General features: G+C 57.0%; 2 protein-coding genes across 11 annotated transcripts in view; one reads left to right on the top strand and one right to left on the bottom strand.

The window, feature by feature from the left end:
- Positions 1-14,751, top strand: part of ZHX3 (zinc fingers and homeoboxes 3) — a 130,644-nt gene extending 115,893 nt beyond the window's left edge. For all 9 annotated transcript variants that reach the window (XM_055300173.1, XM_055300223.1, XM_055300231.1 and 6 more), the window contains 2 exons: positions 329-3,352; positions 5,352-14,751. In XM_055300173.1, coding sequence (XP_055156148.1) covers positions 481-3,352; positions 5,352-5,362 — 2,883 coding nt within the window. In that variant the 5' untranslated portion in view covers positions 329-480 and the 3' untranslated portion in view covers positions 5,363-14,751. The remainder of the gene's footprint in view (positions 1-328; positions 3,353-5,351) is intronic.
- Positions 14,752-15,410: 659 nt separating this feature from the next.
- PLCG1 (phospholipase C gamma 1) overlaps positions 15,411-18,522 on the bottom strand; it is a 37,474-nt gene continuing 34,362 nt past the window's right edge. The window contains exons 29-33 of one of the 2 annotated variants that reach the window (XM_055299875.1): positions 17,916-18,030; positions 17,650-17,811; positions 17,447-17,535; positions 17,184-17,365; positions 15,411-17,012 (exon numbers count right to left, since the gene is read on the bottom strand). In XM_055299875.1, coding sequence (XP_055155850.1) covers positions 16,970-17,012; positions 17,184-17,365; positions 17,447-17,535; positions 17,650-17,811; positions 17,916-18,030 — 591 coding nt within the window. In that variant the 3' untranslated portion in view covers positions 15,411-16,969. Of the gene's footprint in view, positions 17,013-17,183; positions 17,369-17,446; positions 17,536-17,649; positions 17,812-17,915; positions 18,031-18,522 lie in introns of both variants that reach the window. The other variant, XM_055299869.1, reaches the window with a different exon arrangement.

Raw genomic sequence — 18,522 nt, forward strand, 5'->3', positions numbered from 1 at the left:
CAGAATTAATTTGGAGGTCCAAAAGAGGATTATTTTGTTGTTATTGTTGTTGCTTGGTTTTTGAATCTGAGTTACTTAATACAAGAATACAGAGGGAAATACAAAACAAAACACATGGCTTAAGTCTGTCAAATAGTATTGGAACATCCCCAGGTCATTCTTCAGGGTACTGTTTTGTTGGTGTTTGGGGGGCTCCACATTCAAGTTGCTGGTGAACTTTCTCAAGAAAAGGACCCGATGGGAGAAGGCAAGCAGTGGGGTGCATCTAGGTATCAGAGTACACAGTCCTTAGAGATCATGATCATTTGTTTTTCCCCTTCCTCTTTAGGTTTAATAGGAAAAGCTTGCTTTCTGCAGACAACTGAAAAAACTGCCTTTGGAAACTGTTTCTTTGGCCGGCATGGAGCAGCTGGGACTTACACTGTGAGGCCCTTGACGGGACAAGCTCTCACCCACTGGTCATCCAGAGTGATTGTCACCATGGCCAGCAAGAGGAAGTCCACCACCCCGTGCATGATCCCTGTGAAGACCGTCGTGCTGCAGGAACCCGGTGCGGAGGCCCAGCCCGCCGCAGCTCTGCCCGAAGGACCCCCGCAGGAGCTGCCCCCTGAAGTGCCGGCTACCAGCAGCGAGGTCGCCCAGACGGCCAGCAGTACCGACGGCGCCGCCCTGGCCAATGGGCACCGGAGCACTTTGGATGGCTACTCGTATTCCTGCAGATACTGTGATTTCAGATCCCAGGACATAACCCAGTTTGTGGGACACATGAACTCAGAGCACATGGACTTTACTAAGGACCCAACTTTTGTCTGCACTGAATGCAGTTTTCTGGCAAAAACTCCTGAGGGGCTTTCTCTACACAATGCCAAGTGTCACTCGGGGGAAGCCAGCTTTGTGTGGAATGTGGCCAAGCCAGACAATCATGTCATCGTGGAGCAGAGTGTCCCTGAGAGCACCTGCACTCCTGACCTATCGGGTGAGCCCAACACTGAAGGGACTGATGGACAGGCTGAAATCATCATTACCAAAACCCCAATCATGAAGATAATGAAAGGCAAAGCTGAAGCCAAAAAAATTCATACACTCAAGGAGAACCTCCCCAGTCAGCCTGTGGGTGACACGGCCTTACCAAACCCCTCAGCTGGGGAGAGTGAGGTGAAGGAGGGGGATCACTCCTTTGTCAACGGGGCGGTCCCGGTTGCTCAGCCAGCCAGCAGCTCGGCAAAAGGGCCGCATGTGGCCAATGGTCCCCTGCTGGGAGCGGTGCCGGTTCTGCCGGCTGGTCTGGCACAGTTCCTGCCCCTGCAGCAGCCGCCCCCCGTGCACACCCAGCACCACGGCCACCAGCCGCTGCCCACTTCCAAGTCCCTGCCCAAGGTGATGATCCCACTGAGCAGCATCCCCACCTACAATGCGGCCATGGATTCCAACAGCTTTCTCAAGAATTCCTTCCACAAGTTCCCCTACCCGACCAAAGCTGAGCTCTGCTACTTGACTGTTGTCACCAAGTACCCGGAAGAGCAGCTCAAGATCTGGTTCACAGCCCAGAGGCTGAAGCAGGGCATCAGCTGGTCCCCCGAGGAGATCGAGGACGCCCGGAAAAAGATGTTCAATACGGTCATTCAGTCCGTACCCCAGCCCACAATCACTGTCCTCAACACGCCCCTGGTGGCCAGTGCCGGCGGCGTGCAGCACCTCATCCAGGCCGCCCTCCCGGGCCACGTGGTGGGGCAGCCCGAGGGCGCAGCGGGTGGCCTGCTGGTCACACAGCCACTGATGGCCAATGGGCTGCAGGCGCCCAGCTCGGCCCTGCCGCCGGCGGTCACGTCGGTCCCCAAGCAGCCCACCGTGGCGCCCATTAACACTGTGTGCTCCAACACCACGTCGGCCGTGAAGGTGGTCAACGCAGCCCAGTCGCTGCTCACGGCGTGCCCCAGCATCACCTCCCAAGCCTTCCTGGACGCCAGCATCTACAAGAACAAGAAGTCTCACGAACAGCTGTCCGCCCTGAAAGGAAGCTTCTGTCGGAACCAGTTCCCGGGGCAGAGCGAGGTGGAGCATCTGACCAGAGTGACGGGCCTCAGCACCCGGGAGGTGCGCAAGTGGTTCAGCGACCGCCGGTACCACTGCCGGAACCTCAAGGGCTCCAGGACCATGCTGCCCGGTGACCCCGGCGCCATCATCATCGACCCCGGGCCCGAGGCGCCCTTCTCCCCGGCGGCAGCCAAGGCCCCCGAGGTGCCCTGCGGCCCGCCCGCGTCCACCCTGGCTTCCCCCCCTTCCGCCAGACGCCAGGCCTGGCACCAGACCCCCGACTTCACGCCAACCAAGTACAAGGAGCGAGCCCCCGAGCAGCTCAGAGCCCTGGAGAGCAGTTTTGCGCAGAACCCTCTTCCTCCCGACGACGAGCTGGACCGCCTGAGGACGGAAACCAAGATGACCCGGAGGGAGATCGACAGCTGGTTCTCAGAGAGGCGGAAGAGAGTGGGTGCCGAGGACACCAGGAGGGCTGATGGGGGCGCTGCTCTGGAGGAGGAGGAGGTGGTGGCTGTGGCTGCGGAGGACGAGGCGGGGGACGAGGAGCTGGTGGGGGACCTCAGGGTCCCCGGCGAAGATGGCTCCCCGGAAGCGCTCGGCGGCCACATGCTGGCGGAGCGCAAGGTCAGCCCCATCAAGATCAACCTCAAGAACCTGCGGGTCACCGAGGCCAACGGCAGGAGCGAGCTCCCGGGGCCGGGCGCCTGCGAGCCCGAGGAGGAAGGGCCCGGCAAGCCGGCCGAGCAGCCCCCTGGCAAGGCGAGCTGCAAAAAGACCGCCCAGCAGCGGCACCTGCTGCGCCAGCTATTCGTGCAGACGCGATGGCCCAGCACCCAGGACTACGACGCCATCATGGCCCAGACTGGCCTGCCGCGGCCTGAGGTGGTGCGCTGGTTTGGGGACAGTAGGTACGCCCTGAAGAACGGCCAGCTCAAGTGGTACGAAGACTATAAGCGGGGCAACTTCCCCCCAGGCCTGCTGGTCGTCACCCCGGGCAACCGGGAGCTGCTGCAGGGCTATTACCTGTCGCACAAGACGCTGTGCGACGAGGACCTGCAGAGCCTCTGCGACAAGACCCAGATGAGCTCCCAGCAGGTGAAGCAGTGGTTTGCGGAGAAAATGGGCGAGGAGACCCGGGCTGTGGCGGACACAGGCGGTGAGGACCAGGGCGCCGGCGAGCCCGCGGCTGGGCACAAAGGGACGGGGGACGCGTATTCGGAGGTGTCGGAGAACAGTGAGTCGTGGGAGCCCGGCGCCCCTGAGGTCGGCTCGGAGCCCTTTGATGCCCCGAGTCCCCAGGCTGGACTTCAGCTGGGTAAGGAGCCCACAGGGGCCAGGGTCATCCTCTGAGGGGAGGGTGGGGGGCCTCCCTGACAGGCCGCTGGGACGTCTGCCCTCCTGAAGCTCCCTGGCAGTGGGACCCAGTGGCTGGGCTGCTTCAGCAGGCGCCCTGGGAGCAGAATAGGAATGTGACCTATGATCCGATATATTTCCTGGGTCTTTACACCTGTGCAGGGGAAGGTACACAGTGAGCCTACAAGGGTGTGAGCTTTTCTAGTCATTTCTCAGCAGTGGGAGAATAGGTCAAAGCGCCATCAGAGTCAGGCAGGACCACAACCCCTGGGTAGGAGAGAGCAATGGGACTGTTGGAGAAATTCAACTCAGGACTGCGAGCAAAAGGAAAGCGGCGCTTGGATTGCCCTTAGGTAAGGGAAGTGCTTTCATTTAAATGATGAAAGTTCCATAATTTACATTTCTGTTGCTCTTTCTGATTCGGAGTAATGGAAAATCATCTTCTCTCTTAGACATACATGGAATCAAAAGCTTGAGTTTCGTTCCTCAGTTTCTCCTGATCATATCCCTGGTATTAACCCTCAAAAGAAAACTTTATTCATGAGAGACACACAGAGAGAGGCAGGGACATAGGCAGAGGGAGAAGCAGGCTCCCTGCAGGGAGCCCGATGTGGGACTCGATCCCAGGACCTGGGATCACGCCCTGGGCCAAAGGCAGATGCTCAGCCACTGAGCCACCCACGTGTCCCTGAAAGAAAACTTCAGAAGATGATTTTATTGAAGATAGTTTTGAAGCCACGGACAAGTCCCATTGTGGGTATCGGGTCCCGACCCTCAGAGTTCCCAGCCTCCCCCTTGCCTCCCCATCCTTGGGTGTTTGCCTCCCCAGAGGCCTCATCACAGGATGACCAGGAGCCACAAGACTTAGCTCTTCACAGGGGGCTGTGGAAACCAAACAAGTGTCTGGATTCTCAGATTCTCCGATTTGGGGACCTTTAGAAGTTGGTTCTAGGGCCTGATATTTCCAGACTTGATCTTGTTTTCCTGAAGGGCCCCATGAGTCAGTGAAGCCCTCATGGGGAGTGGTGGGCTCCAGGGAACAGGACTGGCTTCTCAGGGCTGGTGTCTTGGGCACCTTCTCCAGCACGGGCCTGCCCTTGGGGAATGCCCGGGGAATGCCCACCCCCGGCTTGCTGGCAGTAAAACAAACTGATTCCTTTTTCTGTTTGTTTAAATTAAAATTTCGCCGAAGTATATTCTTGGGTAGCTGGAGAGAGAGGGTAGTGGTTGGTTATACAACCTTGTGAATATATTTAAAGCCATTTAATTGTATATTCAAAGATGGTTAAAATGGCAGCTTTTATGTTATGTATATTTTATCACAATTTAAAAAGAAAAAGCTAACCTGGAGGTGGGATGAGTAGGGTTGAGTCACAAGCGCTGGTCCCCCTCAGCTCCTAGGTCCACCACTGGGTGAAGTGTTCTGTCCCCGGCGGGACAGCAGACGGGGCACTGTGGCCTCATCCTCTTCTGTCTGAAGCAGATAACCCCTGGGTTCAGGAAGGGCTTGTCTGTTTGTACCCGGTTTCTCTGTGGCCAGCCTCGGAGCAAGGGCCACGTCGACAAGTGTCACAGACGATGGGCCTCTGAACAACCCCGCAAACTTTGACCTCAGGGGTAGAGGACATCTGCAGAAGGTACAGACACTAGCCCCAGCTGCTGTCGTGTGAGAACATGGATTCTGGAGAGCTGGCGGGGAAGGGCAGGAGAAGGCAGATGGGGACGGGGTCCCAGGTGGCAGCCGCCTGGGGTTTGGCGGTGGGTCCCTGGGGAGCCTGTAGGTCCTTACCCTGCACACTCTCCTTCACCGGCCCTTGGGCTGCAGGATTGGGAGGTGGCTGGCAGGAGAGCCTTGCTCCCGGCATTGAGAGGTCCCCAAAGCACAGCGAGGACCAGGCTGCCTCAGGGGCTGTGCAGGTGGCAGTTGATGTGGAGGTGACAGGCCTGTGTTTTCTCCTCAGAAACAGACTGAATTTGAACTGATTACTCTGAAGGACTGGCCAGTCCGGGACGCCGCCTGCCATGTGGAAGGGTTCAACCTGACTCTCCGCTGCTGCCACGTGCTGTCCCCATGCCCATCGCTGGGCATGCGTGAGAGCTTCTGGAGGCCTCGCCACCAGCCCAGAGCGCGCCGCCACCTCCGGCCTGCCGCCACCGAGCAAGCCAGCGGGGAGAGTAGAGTTCTTGTCAGTTCTTCCTCCCACGATGTAGGGCCTTTCCTTTGCCTTCCAGTGGATAAAATAGTTCAGATTTCATATTCATAGACACGGAATCAAGTTTTTAACATATAAATCCGCCTATACACATTTAATAAAACATCAGATTATAAACACTTTCATTACATAGAAACTTTGGTTAGCAAGCAGTACATTGTCTTTTACATCATCTCTGAAAACGCCCTGTGTCTGTTCTCTGGAGATCCCTGGGCCGCGTGTCCCCTGCACAGTGGGCAGGGCGCACCAGTCTGAAGCCCCAGCCGTCCCTGTGCACCCCTCAAGGGAAGGCAGTACCTTTGCAGAGGCCTCCACCCCGGCGGCCAGCACCGGGCCACCTGCTCGCCTTGCCCCGTGGGCGGATCAGCGGGGACCGCCCTCACCTGTGAGCTGAAAACCCACTGCTCACCAGGTAGCCTTTGCTCACCGCCCTCGTACGTGGTTCCAGCTGTTCTGCTTGTTTGTGGGAGTTTGAATCATGGACCAGAACTTTTCAGTTATCAGATCAACTTAAAGAAGCATTTGTTGTTAAACCTGATGTACTGACCTATGTGCCCATGTTCTTGTTTCTCTTTCAATCTAGATGTGTTGAGAGTGAGAGGAAAATTGGAAAAAGAAACAGGCAGGGCTGAAAGTAGAGGTGCATGGACCCAGCATGTGGCTCTGGCCGCTGTGGTTTTTTGGAGCCCTTGACCCGCACTCACTTCAAGGCTGCCTGTGTCTGGGAAGGAAGACCCGCACTCGGCTGGGAGTAGGAGTGAGCGCTGCTGGGATCTGGGGACTTGGGGCGGTGCTGCGTACAGAGACCAACACGTTGGGGTTCCTGGCAGCACACCTGGAGGACTCGGGGCCCCCCGCTGAGGGCCTGCCTGGGTGCTGGATATCACTAGACAGGCCTTGCTGAGGATGTTAAGTTCTGCACTATGTCCCCAGATTTGGAAACAAGATCGTCTACTTAAGCCTAATCCTCATATTCATTTTTTTTTTAATTGAGAAAAATCACAGGAAAAGGTGCTTTTGAAACACTGGGAAACTGGCTTACAAAGCTGTACTACATGGTAAATTCCCATTTCCCCCAAACTGGCTGCTCTGATTGCGGCAAGTGAAGACGGGGCAGCAGAAGTCATGTCCCCCGCAGCTCCGCTCACTTCCCGGAGACCACCTGCCTCCCAAAGCACCGAGGCCTTGTAAGCCTGCTCCTCCCGGTCAGGGCAGGGTGGGCGGCACCAGGGGCCCCCGAGAGAGGGCAGGGGCTTGGGCACAACAGCCCATGGGGGGTGGCACTGTCCTCCTCGCCCGCCCGGGAGCTGGACCAGGGGACGCATCTTGCTGGCTTGGCTCCAAGGGGAAGATGGAGGTGGCCCTTCTGCCTTCCAGGAGAGGGCTTTCCCTGGAAACCAAAAGCCCTTGAGCCCCCGTTCTTCTAAAGTGTCTTCTGCTCTCCTGGGCCCAGCAGGGACCACCTCGTAGTTGTTTCAAATGTGACATGTGAGCACTTGGCAAGTCTGTGCCCCTTGTTTGTGTCCTTTCCATCGGAGCATGAAGCTCTTTAGCCCCAAAGACGTCTCGGCAGAATTGGCGAGCGATTGCCTTCCTTCAGAGAACAGACACCTGGAGCTTTTCCTTTAGCGTTTATGTACGTGCAGATTAATTTATATATACACATAGATACAGGACAGATACTCATCTGATATTTTCTGATAAAGTGCACATCTGAGGTGGCTGTTGGGGAAGGTAGCCTGTGTTGGAGGGAAGGCCGGTCCCCTGGGAGCAGCTGAGGCCGCCCGGCCGGAAACCGTCTGAGTGCCTGAGACCCCATCCTGCCGCCTCACTCCCAGAGCCCCGCATGCACTGCACAAGGGGCTTTACAGAGGATTTTCTTGGTTATTTAAGTTATACTCCTATATCATTTACAACCCAAACAGCAAAAGAAAAACTAAATTACATGGTGGACAAGTTCGTGCAGGACGTAGCAACCCGGCTTCGGCACCAGCCCGGCTTTAGAAGGTGGAGAGGCTACAGGCCTGCCCGCCTGGGTGGGTTTTCCTCAGAGGTTAGCCCTGCCCAGTGGCCAGGGCCATCCCACAATGGCAGGACTGCCCAGGTAAGGAGCCCCGCAGACGAGACCATCCTTCCTCCTCACTGCGCTCTGGACCAGGGCAGACGGTGGGGTTGGAGCCCTATACTTGCAAGAATCAGAAGAATCAGACGATCAGAGGTGATGGCAAGAGGGCCGGCAGGGTCGGTGAGCAGGTGCCCAGGGCTCTGGGTGCTTGGGGAGCACAGCCAACCTGGTACACGGACCCACACAGGTCCGGAGTTTGGGGGTGTGGGACCGCAGCAGCAGGCCCTCACTGTGGTTTTGCATGCTGTCGAAGGGTGTCTGTGATTGCGCCTCAGGCAGACGGCGGTCTGTGGGCTGAAGAGTTGAGAGGTGGGGTTAGTCTCTCCTGAAGAAAAGCCTGTTGTATGAGGTGACTCATCTTTCCCCTCTTTGTATGCACGTGGACTCGTCAGAGATAGTAAAATATTTCAGTGTTTCTTGTCACCTATGTCTGGCACATGTTTGGTTTCTTATATTTTTTACATGGGGTTGTAGATTCTGTTGTAATAGGTGAAACCCGATCACCATTCTGATAAAGGAAGTCTGGGTTTATGATACACACATACTTTACATTTTTGATTACTTATTTTAATTCTTGACTATTAAAGGAGGGTTTTGATTTGAGAGGAGGGTTCTCATTTTCAGGAGCCTCCGGTTCCTGAAATAGAGGGCCTGGTTGGATGGCCTGTTGGCATTTGGGGTTTGGTAGCGCTGTGTGACCTGGGGCTCCTGGCTTGGCCGAGTGACTGGCGGCTGTCCCGGGGGACCAAAGCGCCTTGACCCGAGGCCCTGCTCCCTGTTCCCCAGAAGCACGGCTGTGGGAGCCGGGCAGAGCTGGTGGAGCTTGTGGGCTCCCAGTGCATGGATGGCGGCATCCCAGCTGGCCGTGGGAGGCTGTCCCACCAGGAAGTCTCCGCATGGTTTCCAGGCTGAGATGTGGCTCTTCAACCTCAGTCAGTGGCCCAGTGATAGGTCTCGTGTCACCTCCTTTTCCCCTCTGGCTCTGGGACATCTGTGCCAGGCTGATTCCAGGGAGGGTGGGTGCTGGCCTTTCCCTGCACATCCTCACGCAGCTCCCGCCTGTGCTGCCTGGTCTCCGGCCCTGTCGCCTCTGTCTTCCTCTTCTCTTCTCAGAGCAGCTTTGTCACTTTAACCGTTACAGCCCCAGGTGATCCAGGCATTTTGTGAGGGCAGAGAACCGGCCAAGAAGAAAGCCTGAAACCAAGTCAAACCTGGAATTTGGGCTTTTTCTCATCTCCCCTTTTTTCCTTGCTCAGAGTTGATCTGGGGCAGGTTATTGGTTTGGCCCACCTTTTGTATTAAGTTTAAATTCTCCTTTAGTCCCTCGATGTGCAGGGGAAGAAATGCTGGAGAAGAAAGATCCCATAGGTGCGCGAGGATCCACGTGACTGAGTTCCGGGCCAGAGCCAGCGGCTGCCTGAGCCAGGAGGCTAACCGGCCGGGCTCTGCGCCCTCCCATCTGGAGCCCCGTCTCCACGTCTCCTGACTCTGCTTCCTTTGCGCCCTTTCCTGAGGAGCACAGGCTCGCCCGGCCTTCCTGCCCAGACCTTGGGGGCCAAGTGGGTGTGGCTGGGGGAGCACCTGCCCTGGAGAAAGCAGGGTGGGGGAGCCCGAGCCGCCCCCTCATCGTCCTCTCCCCCAGCCGGACTGTGGTCTGAGGCCATCATGATGTTTCTCTGGCCATTTGTCACAGCCAAGCTGTGCGACACCAGGGCTGAGGAGGCTGGAGGCAGCTTCTTGTCAAAGTGGGGTTTGTGCTTGGGCCAAGTGACCGCGGAAGTGACGACTGTGGGTGCTTCTCGCTGCCTACCCAGCCCCGCTCCACTTCCAGACGGAATGGAGAGGCCTCGGTTAGCGTTTGTTTCTGCCCGAGTCTGCGGTGCTCCTGGCACAGGGTTGTCCTGGAAAGGGGTTTCTGGAAGTGACCCAGCAGGTGTGCGCGGGAGTGAGGCCAGGGGTCAGGGTATTTTGGCCCTCGGGGGGATCAAGAGCCTGCTTTTCTGTCGTCCTGAGCACACGTCGAGACGGGCCGCTGACCTCCTCTCCTCTGCACGGGGTCCTGGTCCTTCCCCACACTGGAGAGCTGACAGCCGGCCCCAGCGGGCAGCAAGCCTTCTCCGCCAGAGTCCAGAGCAGGGGTGGAAACCAGCGTCTGGCCTGGGCCAGCAGGCCTGGGTCACCACATGGACGAGGGTAGCAGCAAGCACCCGCTGCCTTGATTTTTAAAAATCCTATCTTTTGGTTCGCAGGCCTGCCAGGATCCACAAAGAACCTCCTGCTTGGCTGTCACCGGCCCAAGGCTTCCGCGGCCCCCACAACCTGGCCCTGGTGGCTGCTCGGTTCGGAGCCAGAGGGAGGGTGCGCACAGCCGGCAGGACTGTTCCAGGGGCACGAGCTGGCCTTGTCTGTCGGGGGTCTTCCTGCTGCCCACCGGGGGCAGGTGATGAGCGTCTGAGTGTTGACTTGCTGTAGGTGCCTCTCCCCCGGAGCCCGGCTCTGCCGCGTGCTCACATGTACACCCGAGCACTCAAGCATTAGGGGCTTTTCTTGGCTGATGCTCTAGGCCTGCCCTTCCTCTCCAAGACAAGTGGGTGACTTAGAAGGGTTTGAGGTGTTCGGCTGGAGCCGAAGGTGGATTGTCCAGGGTAGAGGCTGTTCAGAGTCTGAATGGAGAAAGCTGCACACGCAGGATCTCTCCCAAGGCCCAAACCCCAGAGGAAATGCGCTGGCAGAGGGTGAGACTCTGCTCCCTGGGTGGCTGGTCTGTGATTTGCCTTTACTTTTTTTTAAATTTTTATTTATTTATGATAGTCACAAACAGGGAGAGAGAGAGAGAAGTAGACACAGGCAGAGGGAGAAGCAGGCTCCATGCACCGGGAGCCCGACGTGGGATTCGATCCCGGGTCTCCAGGATCGCGCCCTGGGCCAAAGACAGGCGCCAAACCGCTGCGCCACCCAGGGATCCCTGTGATTTGCCTTTAAAGAGAGAGGTTGTCACCCATCCCTGGTCCCTGCCCGTCCAGCAGTCTCCTGGCAGTTTGCTTGAAATGCTGGTGGGCCGGGAGCGCCAGGCTGCCAGGAACTGGCTGGAGGGGGAGCCCGGCTGCCTTCAGCAGGACCCTGCATGGTCAGCGGGCGCTCTGTGTGACCAGTGAGAAGGGGTGCCGCCCCGTCCCCCGTGTATGGGGGTTCCTGTGGTGCCTCTGGGCAGCCTTGTCGTTCAGCTGTGTCGGGGGGACCCGACTGGGCCAGGGTGGTTACTACAGAGGAAACACGCCAAGCGTCCTCTCCCCCCTGCCGGCTGTTGCTCACTGAAAGTTTACTGAGCAGTCCTGGCGAAGTCGGGGAGGCTTCCCCAGCTGCGGGGTCCTTCCCGGCGGCCCCGACTCCTGGTTCTACCCCTCCCACCCCCCCCCCGCACCTTCTGGTCTTCGATGCCACAGGAGGGCTGGCAATGGCTGTGAGTGGTTTGCCTTGGTGCGCCTCCTGTCTCCCAGAGGCGGCACAAAGACATGATCATCATGGTGCTAAGGAAGAGGCCACTGGCCCTGCTTGTCCAGAGGCAAATGGGAACTTGACCGAACTATCCAAGAAGCCCCCGGCCCCGGCCGCCAGGTGTGAGACCAAACTGAGGGGCATACTCGGGGTCTGGCCTGGGTGGCGTGGGAGATTTTTACCCCCGGGGGGGTGGGTGGGGGGACGTGTCTCTTTTAGAACGATGTAACTTGCCTTTGGACCGCGGCTGTGCCGAGGCGGAGCAGTGGGCTGCCCTCTCCGGGCTGCGTCTCCAGGCCTCATGAGGTCCCCTGTGGGGATGCTGCTATTTCTAAGATGCAAATTGCACATTTCCTAGATTTTGTATCTGTGGATTTGGATGAGGGAGCAGAGCCAAATTGCTTATACAATTTGGTATGGGCCGAAATGGTACTTCAAATCTTTTGATTGTTCCTAAATAAAAACCTAAATTTCACATTTCACATCTGCTGAGTTTCTTTTGTGGGGGAGCCTGAGAAACTAAAAACACCTGACATCTGATTTATTCAGTGGGCAAGCCCGACCTTAAACTCAGCCCATTTCAGGAAAGCTGCACTCACCGCCTCCCACGCTGCTGTGTCCGTGGCACTGGCTTCCACGTGCTGAACTGTGACGTTCTTAGAAATTACGCTACCTAGACAAAGGCAGAGGAGTCAGACGGGCAGTCGTCAGGCGTCTGGTGAAAGGACGCTGGCAAGTCCTTCTTTCCTGTCTTTTCCCCAGAGAAGAGCCCTGTGTGCTCAGGAGGGGCCTTGGAGGAATGCTAAAAGCCCCATTTCTAAGATTCAGAGCACCTAACCTTGGGTGGTCGAGGGCCTTGGGGTGGTCCGCCGGGGCAGAGACATACCACGGTAGGCCAGCGGCTCTTGCCCCTGGTGGACCCCAGGGCCTGTCCCTGACTGTCCCCTCCTGAAGGCCGGCTTAGGCCTTGGGAAAGCAGCTTTGTGTCACATGTAAGGCAAGTGCTTGGGAGCTAGCCCCACCTGGTGCGGGACCCTGAAGCCAATCAGCCAGGCCCCCAGGGTGGGTGCAGACTCAGGCAGTGGCTTCCAGGCCACACTGATGGAGAGTTGGTAGCAGAAGCCCACGGGGTGTTGCCAGGAGCTTCCGTGGGGCTGCTGCATGGTCCACAGGCAGGAAACAAGCCCTGCCTGACCCCTGATCCCAAGTACCCAGGGATAGGGGACCCCAGGGATAGGATAGTCCCCAGGGATAGTCCCCCGAGTGGGGGGGGGGACTATAGAGGCCCCAGTGAGGGGTGGCAGCCTGACGCAGGGCTGGACCCCTTGAGGGAAGGCAGGACCTTACTTTGTTCTAATTTGGTGGGATAGGCTGCCGCTGTTTGGTCTCTCCCTTCCAAAGAACAGCCATGGTGGGAGGATAGGGGCTCAAATCAAACGACGGTGGAGTTCCTAACCAGCCCCAGCCTTCAGGTGTTGTTCAGGATGTGGTCAGGAGGGGGGCCTTGTGTTCTCTGCTCAGGGCTACAGATCCTTGTTAAGGGCACTGTCCTCACCTGGGGTCCGAAACCACTCCTGCCTGCTCGTTACAGGGCAGCCTTTTGAGAGGTGTTCTTGGCCTGCCTGCTCTTTGCAGAAGCTCTAGAAAGCCCGATCTTGCAGGTAGTGCTGTGTGCACGTGTCCACTGGATGAGAAGTCCAGGCCTGCCCCTTGGAACGCAGCCTGCTTGTCCCCGGTCTGCCAGCCAGCCAGCCGGGGGTAGTTCCTATCGGAGACAACAGGGGACTCTGCCCAAACCGGGGTCTCATTCGGTTCATCTGAGCAGCTTTTGAAAAATACCTGCAGGGCTCTGGGTACTGGTGTTTTTCAGGAGCTTCCCAGGTGATGCCTGACCCAGTGGGTGGGAGGCAGTGCCACCTCAAGCTGCCTCCCCACCTGCTTGTGGGGCCTCACGCAGCAATCGATGAGGTCAGGGCTGGCTGGAGGAAGCGGGGTGAATGTGATCAGTATATCTGCATAACTGGGGGTTGTCATGTTTGCCGCTAGGAGGAAGGATCAGGGCACTGGCATCGAAGAAAGGCAAGGGCAGTGTCCCAGGGGAGCTGGGGGGGGGTGGCAGGCAGGAGACAGGCATGCTTCAGGTCTGAAGCCACCACAGGGGCAGCAAGAGCTTTCCTCCCAATGTCATTCTCCAGAAAGACACCTGTTCAGTAAGTGAACATATGTCCTGATTAAAATAAAGGTGATCAACACCAGTAAGCCAAGCATGTCCTGTGATGACAGGCGGCCCCTAACTAAAGGGCTGGCACAGAACCGCTTCCTTCACAGGAAAGCGCTCCCCTGGCCACAAGAATCTGAAGTGAGAAAACTTGGTCCAGGGAAGTCCAGGTTAACTCCCCCCACCCACCTTGTCTGTGGGAAAAGGACCATCCTTCTGAGTAGGTCAGAGGAGCTCAAGGAAGAAAGCCAAGGGGCCAGCAAGAGCCTGAGCAGTAGGCGCTCCGATGCTGGCAAGCCAGTGCAGTGGAGGAGCAGGAATGCTCCCAACTGATCCAGTTCTCCGGGGTGGGGGTGCTCAGAGGGGCCTACGGTATCTGTAACCTGGGAAGTGTTAGGTCTTTATGGTCTGACTTGTCAAACAAGAAAGGGATGATTGGAACCTAGAACTCCTAATCACCATTGGACTGGACTTAAAAAATCTTGGTCTCTCCATGCTTCGTTTGGTATATGCATTATCACACCAGGGGTGTAGTAATTACTATTTTAAGAACCAACTGATTATATGTGTCTGCATCTTTTCAGTGACCAATCTTTTCAGGCTCCCCGGGCTGGCTTCTTCTGCCTGCCCCACCCACCCACCAGGCGGGCAGCTGTGTGCACGCATTTCTGATCCACGCCAGCACAGAGCCAGGGGACGGTAAGGGCAGGGCCTTTTCAATCAGGTCTGGGCACAGAGATTTGGTTGCAAGCTCTTGAGGATTTTCAACCTACTTCTGGAAGCTGTAGGTTTTTTTGGAAGGAGAGGTGTCTATGGAACTGGGAAGGGACTCTCTCTGGTTGCTTCCTGTTCACCTCCAGAACTGACAGGACACAGGAACTCGGGCTTGCACGCAGGGAGGCCAGTGGCTACACTCTACCCCCACAGGCCCTCTGCAGAGGAGTCAGAGTCAGAGCAGAGCATGGCCTCACCGCACCTCAGAGCCCAGAGGGGAGGATCTGCTTGACCTGGAAGTTGCCAAAAACCTCCCAACCTGCCTGCTCTGCAGAATAACCACCTAGCAACTTGTCCAGAGTCACCAAGTCTCCAGACAACCTGCTCTCCCGAGCCGCCCTCCCCACCATGAGGGCACCCAAAGGGATGGGGGCTGGCTTATTTGGCAGTCAGACCCTAAGAAGCTGGCATGAATGGCCGAGCACTGGCCGTGCTGTGGGACACCATTGTGCCCATGGGCCTGGCCCCCCTGTCCTCCAGTGGGGCTGCCTTCCCACACCTTCCCCCAGCTAGACAGCTAGAAGTGGCTGGCTGCACAGCAGCTGTCCCCACACCTCCCACAAAGCAGGCAATTCCTTAACCCTCTTTCATTCCTAAGGGAAAGCATACAGAAAACCACCTGTCAGAATAGGCTTTACTCTTTCTTCTCTTCCCGCCCCTACCCCATCCCTGACAGCCTTATGGTCCACAGTCCCAGCGGCCCCACAGCACAGGACAGGTATGTCCACAGGACAGGTCACAGCCTCCCCCTCTCCCGCCCTCCCCTCCCCTGGGCTCTGCCTCAAGACTTCCCTCCCATGGTGAAGAGCAGGAGGAAGTAACTTAGTTACGTATGATACTACTGAGAAGGAAAATAGTACTGCCATCATTTAAAGTCCTTTTCAGAAGTAAAGCTTTTCCCATAAAGTTTAAGATTTTTGTTAATACTTAAATTATAAACCAAACACTGGCAACCATATAGAGATATGTTTGCTATGGACAAGACTGGGAGGTCATACTTGCAAAGACAACTTTGGAATTAGGTTTAAATAAACCAATACATTTTCTCAGAAATTGTATGATTTCCTTCGGTTTACAATCCATGATATGGAAAGTTTAATAGAATGTTAAATAATTTACCTTCTACCCTAAAAGTAAGCTATAGAAAACGGAATCACTATTAGGATCGAATAATAACAAGGCTTTAACGGCTCAGTGGTTTTTCTTAAGAGTATATAAATATATAAATCTTGAAAAGTAACACTGTTAGTTGAGCTGTAAAATCCATAAAAATAACAGTTCTGCCACAGTGCACAGACAAGTTCATTCATTTTTGCTCCCCACCCCAACCAAGCAGCTTTCTGGTTAGAAGTGGAAGACCTAGAAAATCATACACCTACATGAAATAATGAAGATAGTGAGAAATGGGGTGTGCAAAAAAAATAACCTTTAAAATTCCATCTCCAACATCACAGATGCCCAGTAACAGGACTTTCAACTGGTTTAACGAACACTCAGGATCATCTCCGCATCCTCCTGCAGTGCTGTCTGCAGACTTCGATCCCAGGTCTTCTGCTGCAACAGGGAGAGTGGTCTTCAGTCTGAACTGGGACGGGGGTGGGGTGGAGTAGGGGTGGGGGTCCCCTAGCCGGCCTGCTGGAGGGCGCCTGGAAGGAGGCATGTCTGTGTGTGCAGGGGCTTCCTGAATGCACTGGGGAACATCCTTGCTGTGGCCCGTGACCTGCTCCATCCCGGCCATCCTGGCCCCACCGGCACCGTCTCCGACAAAGGCCTCCAGGCTGTCGATGGCGCTCTTAGACCTTCTGCCTTCGGGCGGCTCCCTTGCTGTGTGGCAGGACTTGCCGTGCAGCTGGGCCAGCACATCCCCAAACTCTGGCATCCTGGTGAGCAGTTCTGGACTCCAGGTTCGCATCCAGAGCATCAACCTTGGGGCCAGCCCCTGGCTTCGGGCAGCAGGCAGGTGGTATAGCCCATGGCAGTACGGGGCGTCCAGGTCCTGCTCCTCCTCCTCCCATGATCCTGAGGTGCTGCTGTCCCTCCTCCAGGCAGCTCCCTGGGGCTCGGCTCCTCAGGCCCCTCACCCAGTGGCCCGAGTGGCAGCCTGGGCTGCCCACTGCTGCTATTTCTAACATGATCCCCTGTATCTTGCAGGCTGGGCAGTCCCCGGCCACGGGCAGCGCGCCCTTGTGCTGTGTCGTCTTCCTCGAGCAGGCGGGGCCCCTCTGCAGGCAGGTCCTGTGCTCCTCTGCCCCAGCTCCGGGGGGGCCAAACTGCGGGGGGTATATGCCCCCACCCCTGCCCGGCTGGAGATTTAAAGCTACAGGACAATGTAAACTTGGGTTTGTTTCCCTGGCCAAGTGAGGCGGCTGCGGCTCCTCTCTTAGAAAGGTCAGCCATTCCTCAGAGCCTCCCGAGCTGCGGGCTGAGGCAGCCTCTCTCTTCAAGGGGCTGCAGCCATGGTCCCGGCCCCACGGATGGAAGGCTCCATCTCCAGAAGTCAGGACCAGATATGTGTGCTTAATTAATTTGAGACACAGTACAGTTTTTGCCTTCACCCAGAGCTGCGGCAGGGAGGCCCCAAACAGTGATATATCTCATTCATGGCTTGGCTTTGTCTAGCAGTCACTGCTGGAATCCAGGTTCCAGGCCTCAGGGCCAGGAAGGCTGCCACGACAGGCCACTTCCCAAGAACCCAGCTCATGGCACTCCAGGAGGCACGCGGCACCTGCTGCTCTCAACGAGGCTGGCGCACAACTAGAGGCGGTTGTCTCCGTTGACCCGTGTCCTCCGTGGGGCCCTGGACAGAAAGGAGGGCGTGTCCTCATCAGCAGTGGGGCCTCCAGTCCAGTGGGACAGCCCAAAGCCAGACAAGGGTAACTTCTACACAGATGCAAGAGAAGGACCCAGAAGGGGCAGCAGGCGCTCCTTCCCATCACTCCAGTATGCCCCCCATCCTCTATCCCCTCACCTCCGTTCCCGACTGTCAAAATGGTCTGCCAAGTGCTCCTGGGAGATACGAAAGTCCTCAAATGGCTGCTGGTAGCGGGCCTCAAAGGAACCTTCACGGGCCCGGCCATGGAACAGCTGGCCTGAGGCATCAGAGCCCCGCTCCCGAAGAGACATCCCAAAAGGACTGAGGTCCCCATTCTCCTGCTTCAACAACAGCAGTGCACGAGGGGTCAGCACCTCCTGGGGCCTGGAGAGGCTCCCCGCCACCCCCACCACCCTTACCTTGGCAGGGAACACATCGATCTTGACAAGCAGGGAGGCCAGCTCTAGGTCCTCACTGTAGTTGTTCTTCAAAGGCACAGCTCTGTATCCTGGAAGGAGGAAGGCCTGGCCCTCAGCCCAGGAGGCAGCTGGGCAGGGGGAGCCCCCCACCTGCCCCGGCCCCCGGGCTAGAGCCCAGGCCCTGTCCCTAGGAAAGGCCTCACCTGTCTTCAGGCCTTTCACCGGGAATGTAGCCTGAGCCAGGAAGTTCTGGTCACTAAACATGTCTTCCTCATACACCACAAAGCGCAAAAAGGCGAATTCCGGGTTACTGATCTGGAAGTGGAAGGGCTTGGCAGGCCACACAGGGTTCAGTCCATTGTCCACTGTAAAAGTCAGGGTAAAAGGCCTCAGGCCACCGCCATGAGAGGACAGGCTTGCTGGCGTGGAGGGGCCTTCAGGGTGGGGTGAGTGGGGAAGGCAGACCTACCCACGAACTCTGTCTTCTGCTTGATGCTGTCGTACTCTGCTCCGGCCACTTCAATCTCCACGAAAGGACACACGATGCCTCGGCCGTTCTTTGGCAGGTGCCGAGCCCCCAGCACCTGGAAGGCAGGCCAAGATGGGCCCGGGACTCCCCTTCCCGCTCCCTCCGGGACCTCACCATGCAGTGGAGGCAGTGCGCCCTCTGCTGGGCCCCACAGAGGCGGCCTTATACGTGGCTCACTGAGAGCAGTGGCTTTGGAAACCTACCTCATTAAATCCATGTCTGTTTTAACATGGACATCTTTTAAACGATGTCCCCACAGGAAAAGAAAACAGAAATGTCTTCTCAGGGAAGGAGCACATGCTCACCCTGTGCTATCCTCAGCCCTCCTTCCAGATTTCTCAGCCCCCAGACCCTGAAGTCCACAGCACAGGCTGCCCGGCTGGTGCTCAGGGACTGTTCTAAAACAGAACTGGGGGCAGGCGTCATTGTCACTCAAGCCCAGTAGCCCCAGCGAGTGGCTGACCGCTAGCATTAGCTTCCTGCTCAGCCAGGCAGTGGCTACCCGTAGCTTGGCCTCCTCACTGGACAGCCTGACTCTTTAGTGCTA

This window comes from Nyctereutes procyonoides, unplaced genomic scaffold (genome assembly GCF_905146905.1).
Source record: "Nyctereutes procyonoides isolate TBG_1078 unplaced genomic scaffold, NYPRO_anot_genome, whole genome shotgun sequence".
NCBI lineage: Eukaryota > Metazoa > Chordata > Mammalia > Carnivora > Canidae > Nyctereutes > Nyctereutes procyonoides.